This window comes from Nyctereutes procyonoides, unplaced genomic scaffold, assembly GCF_905146905.1.
Source record: "Nyctereutes procyonoides isolate TBG_1078 unplaced genomic scaffold, NYPRO_anot_genome, whole genome shotgun sequence".
Classification (NCBI taxonomy): Eukaryota; Metazoa; Chordata; class Mammalia; order Carnivora; family Canidae; genus Nyctereutes; species Nyctereutes procyonoides.
The window spans coordinates 32,900,578-32,909,536 of NW_026575140.1; the positions used below are offsets into that span (position 1 = coordinate 32,900,578).

General features: G+C 61.7%; 2 protein-coding genes across 2 annotated transcripts in view; both read left to right on the top strand.

Annotated features, from left to right (window-relative positions):
* SSU72 (SSU72 homolog, RNA polymerase II CTD phosphatase) overlaps nucleotides 1–1,845 on the top strand; it is a 29,758-nt gene extending 27,913 nt beyond the window's left edge. Inside the window, exon 5 of the mRNA XM_055306850.1 lies at nucleotides 1,350–1,845. Within this exon, the coding sequence (XP_055162825.1) occupies nucleotides 1,350–1,451 (102 nt within the window). The 3' untranslated portion in view covers nucleotides 1,452–1,845. The remainder of the gene's footprint in view (nucleotides 1–1,349) is intronic.
* An 879-nt stretch (nucleotides 1,846–2,724) lies between these two features.
* On the top strand, nucleotides 2,725–8,611 carry TMEM240 (transmembrane protein 240). The gene is made up of 4 exons (XM_055306853.1): nucleotides 2,725–2,978; nucleotides 3,398–3,504; nucleotides 7,869–8,077; nucleotides 8,284–8,611. Exons 1-4 carry the CDS (start codon nucleotides 2,922–2,924, stop codon nucleotides 8,430–8,432), a joined length of 522 nt encoding a protein of 173 aa, XP_055162828.1. The 5' UTR covers nucleotides 2,725–2,921; the 3' UTR covers nucleotides 8,433–8,611.
* The last annotated feature ends 348 nt before the right edge of the window (nucleotides 8,612–8,959 follow it).

Sequence of the window (8,959 nt, forward strand, 5' to 3'; positions counted from 1 at the left end):
GTTTTACCAGGAAAGGGGCTATCATGCGATTCCATTTGTGTTCACGTTTGACTTACTTTCAAATACTAAAACCCAAGTAGATGCAGAGGTGCCCACAGGTTTGCGTATCGACCAAACGGCTTTGGCTTAACTTGCCCCCTATGCTTTCTGTTTGCTTGATGGTCATGCGGTGCCCTGCTCTTGTGTGCCCACAAGAGCTTCTGCCAAAACCCTAGTCATATCTGGCAGAGCCCAGGGGCCCCAGAGGTGGTGTCCAAGCTCCATGGATGCTGCAATGTGCTCCTCTTCACCCTCAGGACTGATCAGTCCTTGGACTTCCCCCGTGGCCCTGGGTATCCTCCCTTGTGTAGAAAATCATGGGGGCTTTGCAGCTGCTGTGCAGCTGTGCTCAGAGCAAAAACATTTCCTCTTAGATACGACAAAAGGACCTAGGGACCTACCCAGGAAGAGACCCATATGTCCTATACTGTTTTCCTCCTGGGAGATTTGCATTTAGGTCAGCTGACTTTGAAGGACAGAAAAATGAGGGAGACAGATGGCTTACCAAGAAGTCCAGAGACAGGTGGGCCTGGACTCATTTGCCATGTGAGGGGCCCAGGTCCTGCTTTCATGTTGTTGCGCCCAGAACAGCTTCTGTTCCCAAGATGCCTCATGGCCCAGCGTGGCTGCTGAAGCTTTAGCAGTTGTGCCTTTGTTCTGGCCACCACACAAGAGAAAGGGCTGAAGAGGGACACATGTCCCAGAAGTTGCACACGTGACTTCCATTTGGGTCACCCTGATGAGAAACAAGTTATACAGAGGGGTTGCTCTTCACATCAGAGAGGCACTGCTTACAGGCCAGGCCTGGGGCCAATGACCAGCCTCAGCCGCCGTCCAGCCCATACCAGCCCTGAATCATCCTTGGGCTGTCCACTGCACCTGCTCCTTTAGGGCAGTGGTTCACCACCAGGGGATGTCTGGCCATATCTGCACACACATATGGGTCTCACAACCTGGAGGGATGGTAGTGACAGCTAGTGGGTGGAGGCCACTGAAGGGCATGGGCCAGCCTTCTCGCTCAGTGCCTGAGCAGGCCACTACCTTTGCAGAGTGTGGGCAGGGGGTCTGTGAAGTTCCAAAGTTCACATCCTGGGGCAGCCGCTCTGTGCCTCGGGGTGCAACTATCCTGAACCCTCTATCCTCAGGCCCTAGCCTGGGGTGGGTGGGAAGGAGCCTCCAGGGCCCAGGACGGCCCCAGGACAGGTGGGAGGCAGCTCAGTGGTGATAGACCAAACCCCCAGCCCCGGCTGTGCCCACAGGGGCGCCCCTACCTGTGCACCTGCTCTAGACGGCCTGTGTGCTCCCTCCAGATTCAGCACACGGAGGACATGGAGAATGAGATCGACGAGCTGCTTCAGGAGTTCGAGGAGAAGAGTGGCAGAGCCTTCCTGCACACGGTCTGCTTCTACTGAGCTGCCTGGCCTGGCGCGCCGCCCCCTCCTGAAGCGCCTTGTTGAGCTTCCTTTTGTTAATATTTTTTCCCTCCTGATATTTGTTTTTACCTTTAGGTATTCTGCCGGCCGACGGTAGCAGTACCCAATAAATTGTACATATGAAACACAAAGCTACACATAAATGCCAGATTAAAAACAATCAAGTTTTTCTGTCCGCTTTGACTTAACGAGTGGGATGTTGATTATAAAGTTTTTTTTTCTTTAACCAAAACAGTAAACAACGGTTTCTAGTACCTTTCCCCCATGCATTTGTGGCTTCATTGTGGCTCCTTCGTTCCACCCTCAAACTTGCTGTAATGTACAAATAATCTGAATAAAGCAATGGGCTTGGTCTTACTAGGAAAGAACGTAACAGTGGTCCGATAAGTTGATGTTGCCATTTGTCTTTGCTCTGGCCTGGTCCTGCTGGCCTGGGCCCTCTGGAGGGACCCCTGGGCCTGACCCTGCCACTCACACCATTTCTGAAGTCGGGAGGTGGGACACTTGAGCCTGTGGGGGCCCTGACTTCCTAGCAATACCCTGAGGTCCTGCTGCCCACGAGGACTGCTGGAAGCATGGAGCCCCTTCTATGGCAGCTTCTGGGGCTGGTATCAGATGTCCCCTCACTTCCCCATGACCCCTCCTGACTTCCAGAGGTTTTGGAAAACCTCAGGTCTCCATGGGGAAGTGTCGGGGACTCCTGAGCTCGTGTGCCATCCTGGGGCTGTGGACTCCTCCCCAGGCTCCCGGGATCAGGGGGCAGCCTGAGGAGTGTAATGGACACTGGCCTGGACTTTCAGGCTACCCAGTCCCGAAGAGAGGATGCCACCACTGTGGGGCATTCTTTGGTCTTTGCTGGGCCATTGGCTATGGCTTTGGAGTGAGCTCCCTGGCAGCTCCCCAGCGGCCCTGCAGGCCCTCTGCTAAAGGCAGGTGCTTGCGACCCCGAAACCCTGGAGGAGGGTCCGGGGAGGAGCCCCAGGGTCCTCTCCAGGACTGCTCGTTCTGGTCGGGACGTGGCCTGGGGCCAGGGGCGCCGGGCGGGAGACGACGGCCCGGCCTGGCCAAATGGGGACGAGATCCCGCCCCGCGGCCCCCGGGGAGGGGTCCGGCCGGCGGCGCGGGGCGGGGCGGGGCGGGCGGCGCGGCCCCTCCCGGGAGGCGGGCGCGAAGGGCGGGCAGGCGGTGGAGGCCGGAGCGGCGCGGAGCGCGCGGAGGGAGGAGGCCGAGGGCGGAGCGGAGCGCGCGGGCGCGGCGAGCGCGGCGGCCGGGCGGCCGAGCGACCCCGGGAGCGGCCGCGTCCCCTGCCCGCCCCGCCCCGCGCCTCCCTCCCCGGCGGGTGCGCGGCTGGCTGACCTCTGCGGAGGCGGCGGGGGCCCAGCATCGGGCCGGGGCCGGGGGGGCGCCGGGGCCGGGGGGCGGCGCTCCGGCCCGGCCCGGCCCCGCCCGATGTCCATGAGCGCGAACACCATGATCTTCATGATTCTGGGGGCGTCGATCGTGATGGTGAGCGGAGGGGCTTCCCGTGCGCCCGCGCCCGCCTCCCGCGCCCGCGCGCCGCCTCCCCCACCTCCCGCGCCTTGTTTACCGGCCCGCGCGGCCTGCGCTCCCCATCCCGGGCTGCCCCGCGCTCCCCATCCCGGCCTGCGCTCCCCATCCCGGGCTGGCCCGCGCTCCCCATCCCGGCCTGCGCTCCCGGTCCTGGGCTGCGCTCCCCACCTCCGGGCAGCGCCGCGCTCCCCATCCTGGCCTGGGCTTCCCATCCCGACTGCCCCCAGCTCCCCGATTCTGGGGCTGCCCCGGGTACCCCTCTCCCTGGCCTGCGCTCCCCTAGCCTCAGCGCGCCGCCCCCACCCCTCCACCCTACGCCCCAGGGCCCCAGCCAGGCCCGCTCCTCGGCGCTGACCGGTCATGGGCTCTTCCAGGCCATCGCGTGCTTGATGGACATGAACGCATTGCTGGACCGATTCCACAACTACATCCTCCCGCATCTGCGGGGCGAGGACCGCGTCTGCCACTGCAACTGTGGCCGGTGAGTCCGCGCCCGATGGGGCACACGCGTGATCACACATGTGCGGTGGTGGCAGGGCCCAGGGGGCACTGGCAAGCCCCAAGCAGGCCTGGCTGCAGGACTGCGCTAGGCCCGCGGGGGAAGGACTGCCCAGTCTCTGCTGGGCACCTGGGGATTGGCCAATCCGATTCCAGGAGGGGGAGCATGCCTGAGTAGTTAGGACCCCCTCCCAAAATGCCTGTAGTGCAAGGGCCTTTGCCAGGGTGAGGGGCAGGATGGGCCCCAGGCCTCCTGGTCCAGGGCCTGGAGGCCAGGAAAGCAACAGCCCAGCCCTGTGTGTCAGGAGAGATCCTGGGCAGGGCTGTGCCCACAGAGTACACCATCCTCCCCAGGCCCTGCACTAATGTTCATGAACTTTCCTGCAAGCCAGGTACAGGGAAGTGCAGAAGGTCAAGGTGGGCAGGGCCTACCTCGAGGGGCGTCTGGTCCAACCCTCTGGTTGCAGGAGGAGGAACTGAGGCAAAGCTGGGTGTGGCTTGCTCAAGGTCATTCAGAGAGCCGGGGGAGGAGCCCAGGCCCCCTACATGCACTGTGTGCACATGTAGCAACGGAGTCTTCCTGGCCATGCATGTTTGTACGTCCATGTACAAAATAAACATCTTCTCATGAGACGCGCATATGTGTACTGTCTGTGCATATACATGTACGTACACATAGCACACACACACACTCGCATGCACACCATCCCCCCAGGAAGCCCTCACACTGGAACCAAATAGCAGAAAGATGCTTGAGTGGATAGGGACTTGCCCAAGGTCACACAGCTAGCAAGGAACTTGGGGCATGAGCCCAGAAGCTGTGTTCCTCACCCCTGGCCTGTATATCTGCTCCAGGGACATGTATGCACACAATGGGTGGGGTGTGTATGTGTGTGTGCAAGAGAGACAGGACAGTTACATGCCTCACTAAGCATGCACTAAGCATGCTACATGCCTGTGGGTGCAGAGCAGTAGGTGGAAGCAGAACACAGAGACATTAGGGAAGGTGGAGAGGGGAGTTTAAACAACCCTCACGTGTGCTGCCCAGGAACCACCAAGAGTTTGCTGGGTGGGTGGCCACTCTTTTCCAGAGATCCCCATATTCTTTCCTGGTACACACAGCCCCAAACTAAGGAAAGGCATGAGATCAGCACCATTGCCTCCGACACAGCCATGACTATGGGCAGGTTAAACCAAGGTGTTCCTGAGACCCTCCCAGAGGCTGGCAGTGTGCACACACCAGGCCCAGACTTTCAGTCCTGTAAACATGACGAATGCACATTTTACATGTGTGGGCTATTGTGTAATGACCCGCGTGTATGTGCCTGTGACCTCACACTGGGGACCCATCTGGGCAGACAGGGTGTGTTTGCAGAGTGTATTTGCCCAGGATGCGTGTATGCGTCATATGCAGCATCCAGAGTATATGTGGACTCAGGTAAAATGAGTGCCCACAGAGTGCAAGCCGAGGCTAGGTTAGCGTGTCTGTGGATGCAGAAATCATGGAGAGCCGCCCCTGTTGCAGATGTGGAGTTTCTGGGTGTGTGTGTCCACATGTGTGCTGTGTCATCACTTCATACAGGATACGTGAACTCAGTGTATAATGTATTCTTATATCTTGACGACATATATGTGTATGCACAGTACATGTATATCATAAATACAACATACAGCAAAGACTGTGCTCCATGTGGGCACAGCGAGTGTGTCTGCAGAGAACAGTTTTGCACATGAAGTATGTGTGTAAACCATGTATACAAGTTGCCACAATGGACTTTATCCATGTGTGCACATGCCATGTGGAGCGAGCCTGCACATGTGTATGCCTTTGACATGCCTGTATGGAGAATTTTACACGGAGGACACATGTGTAAATGAATGCTCTGAAGTGCATGTGCCAGCAGGCAGTGTCTGCGTGCACACAAACCCACGCAGATGCCACAGCCTCCACAGAGGGTAGCTGTGCGCCAGACTGCGTGCATGTGTGTCCACATGTGATGCGCACTGTGCTCATGCCTGGGCAAGTGTGCACATGCACACATGTGGAACTCGTGGGCCTGAGTCCATGGTATACACGCCATGTCTTGTGCATGTGGCCAGCGTGTATACACAACACACGTCGGACCTCAGGCAGGCACAGGTAGCATGCGTGGCCCAGGCAAGACTCAAGTATGTACACATCATGAAAATACGTGTGCCAGTGAGACCTGAGCCCCTGCCCCCAGGGGCCTGACTTGGAGAAGGAGGAGGGGCAGGGGCTGGGAGGAACAGCAGATGCCAGGCCAGTGATGGGGGCACAGGTGGTGATCTCTGACCCTCTGGAGGTCCTGAGCCACCATGGGTGGTTGGGGCCCTGGCCTCATCTGGCTCACAGGGACCCAGGCGCATTTCTGGCTTCTTGGCAGCTTGATCTTCAAGTTCCCTGCCTCCCCAGCTGTGTGTCAGGGGCAGGGAGCAGCAGGCCTGTGGAAGGCCCTGTCAGGGGTCCTGGGCCCAGAAGGCTGGGTAGGGCAGGAGGTGACAGTGGAGGCTCTGTGTTAGTAGCACCTGTGTGGCCTGCCTGCCCTGGTCGCCCAGGTGATTGGGGCCTTGCACGGGTCAGGAATGGTGTCTACTCCTAGGGGACCGGCAGCTGCTGCACATTCTGGGAGGGGACTAATACTTCTCCATCACTTATTGGTGGCTACTGACAGACTGTGCTCAGACAAGCATGGCTGCCAGGTATCGGGCCATCCTTGCTGACTGCGCCGCAGGGCTCGTGGCCTCTGCTCTGTGGGGCTGTGGCCATGGCCCCACTGCTGGGACTGGTCCCACTCTGGACATGCTGAGCAGAATGGCCTCCAGGAGTTCCCAGAAGGAGCAGGAGGGGTGTGAGGAGAGGCCTGCCTGCTGCCGACCCCGGGGGGCTCCTACCGGGAGGAAGACACTGCATGGACCCGCTGGTGCAGGGACACCTGGAGGAGGGAACCACAGGGGACTTGGGGGAGTAGTGGGCTTTCCATTTTTGAGACCGTCCCTGTGGGGGCGTGTGGAACATGGCCAGTTGTGAGGCTGGGGTGGGAGATAGGGACTGTCTCAGCTGAACACCAGGCGGAGGTGCCGGCATCTAACTGAGGCAAAGATGGGAGAAGAGGTTCGGGGAGGGAGGAGCTATTTTTAGGTATGAATTTGAGGTGTCTGTAGATCCCACGTGGAGATGCCACACAGGCAGCGAGAGCTCAGAGCAGACGGGGTGGGGGGCAGGCAGGAGAGGTGGAGAAACCAGCAAAGGGGCTCAGGGAGGATAGGGGACCATGAGAGGTGGGCCTCTGGGAAGGAGGCCTCCAGAACCGTCCCCATGCTGCCAGGCACGAGGAAGGGTTGCAGCCAGCGGGGATGACAAGACCCAAGGGTGGAACCCAGAGGTCCCTCTCCTGGGCTCTCCTGTGGGCCAAACAGGAGGTCAAGGTGGGGACAGGCCCAGATCTGTTGTCCTGGGTGCTGATCTCCTGAGTGGGGCCACCCCACCCAGGATCTCTAGGCCCAGGAGAGCTTCTTGGAGGAGGAGGGAATCTTGACAGGCCTGATGCTGGATGGAGCCTTGTGCGGAGAATTCAGAGTTCCTTAGAGGCAAACAGTTCTGCAGCTCAGAGGGTTTATGGCCTGAGCCTGGACAATGGAGGAAAGGGAGGGTGAGAAACACCGCATGGCCTTGGTGGGAGATGGAACCGGCAAGAGTCCAGGGAACCCTGTCTGGGCAGCTGGAACATCCCAGGAGTGGCAGAGCAAGCCACAGACATGTGGCTCGGTGGAGACAGGGCAGGAGAACCCCCCTGGGAGAGGGGGTGAGAGATGGACTCCAGGCAGAGCCCCCTGGGCCTCCCCACAGAGAACTGAGGAAGGGGAGATGCCTGCAAAGGATGAAGGAGCAGAAGGAGAAGACCAGAGGCCCAAGGCAGGGCTGATCTGCGGAGCCTTGGGCAGAAAGGACAAGGATGAAAGGGCCAATGAGAAGGGAGGACAGAGGGGCAGAGCCGGGGGCCAGCAAATGGGCGGTGACCCAGCAGGGTCGCCTCTGAGCCCCAGCGGCAGAGGAGGGAGGAGGGAGATACAGGGGCAAGCGCCCCTCCCCCGCTCCGCCCCCCGGGCGCTTCGCTCCGACCACTGGCCTCACACACATGCCCACCCCGCGGACAGCCTCTTGCCTGGTGAGCCGGCCCTGCCTGGGCGAGTCCTCCGGCCCCTTCCTGACCTCAGCTCGGCCCGAGGGCTGCTTTAGGACCAGCAGGGCGGGCGAAGGGGGCCGCTTCCTGCCGGGGTCGCCGCCCGCCCCGCGGGACAGGTGCCAGCCCGCCCTGCCGCCCCCAGGCACCACATCCACTACGTGATCCCTTACGACGGGGACCAGTCGGTGGTGGACGCCTCCGAGAACTACTTCGTGACCGACAACGTCACCAAGCAGGAGATCGACCTCATGCTGGGGCTGCTGCTGGGCTTCTGCATCAGCTGGTTCCTGGTGTGGATGGACGGCGTCCTGCACTGCGCCGTGCGCGCCTGGAGGGCTGGCCGGCGCTACGGTGAGTGAGGGCGGCGGGGCACGGGCCCCGCCCCGGGGTCACCCCGGCCCTGCCCCGCCCCCGGCTAACGGGTCCAGGCCCCGCCTCCCACAAGACCCTGCCGGTACCCGCCCCCACCGGCCCCACCCCGCCCCCACCAGAACACGCCCCCACGGAAGCCACGCCCCCTTAGAAGCGCCGCGCCCTGACCGCGCCCCCCTCCGCAGATGGCTCGTGGACCTGGCTGCCCAAGCTGTGCAGCCTGCGGGAGCTGGGCCGGCGGCCGCACAGGCCCTTCGAGGAGGCGGCCGGCAACATGGTGCACGTGAAGCAGAAACTCTACCACAACGGCCACCCGAGCCCGCGGCATCTCTGAGCCGCGCGCAGGACTCGCGGGGCCTTCGGCCAACGCGCCCACGCACACGGGACTGGACGGCCGCCCCGGGCCAGGGCGCCCGCAGCTGCCGGGCGTGTCCAGCGGAAGGTGCTGTCTCCTCTTCTTTTTATAAAGGGGGTCGGGGCGGGGAAGGCCGCCAGTCTGGGGGCAGGACCCTGGTCTCCCGGGCTGGGCGGGGCACGGGGACCGGGGCGGGGGGCACGGGCACCTGTGCGGGCCGCCAGGACCACCTGCTCGCCCCCACGCGCTGCAGTCTCGCCTGTGCCGGGCCCACGTCTGTTACTTAAACCCGGCTGTTTCCTGTGCGCCCGGCGGCCTCTTGGGGCCAGTCCTGGCAGAGGGAAGCGAGGCCAGGAGAGGGTCTTGGCAGGGAAGGGGGCGGCCCCCGGCCGCGCCCACGTCTGCACACGGGAGCATGTGCATGGGGCGTGTGCGTCCGCGGGCCGCAATGGGGGTGGAGGGCGGGAGGCAGGGGTCTGGTGGAGGCCCCAGCCTAGCAGCAATAA

Excerpts from the sequence above, each read along its gene's own strand:
- TMEM240 (XM_055306853.1), top strand. The coding sequence starts at position 2,922 with ATGTCCATGAGCGCGAACACCATGATCTTCATGATTCTGGGGGCGTCG. Across the intron at positions 2,979-3,397 it reads TGGGGGCGTCGATCGTGATG|GCCATCGCGTGCTTGATGGA; the intron begins GTGAGCGGAGGG and ends GGGCTCTTCCAG. Across the intron at positions 8,078-8,283 it reads GAGGGCTGGCCGGCGCTACG|ATGGCTCGTGGACCTGGCTG; the intron begins GTGAGTGAGGGC and ends CCCCCTCCGCAG.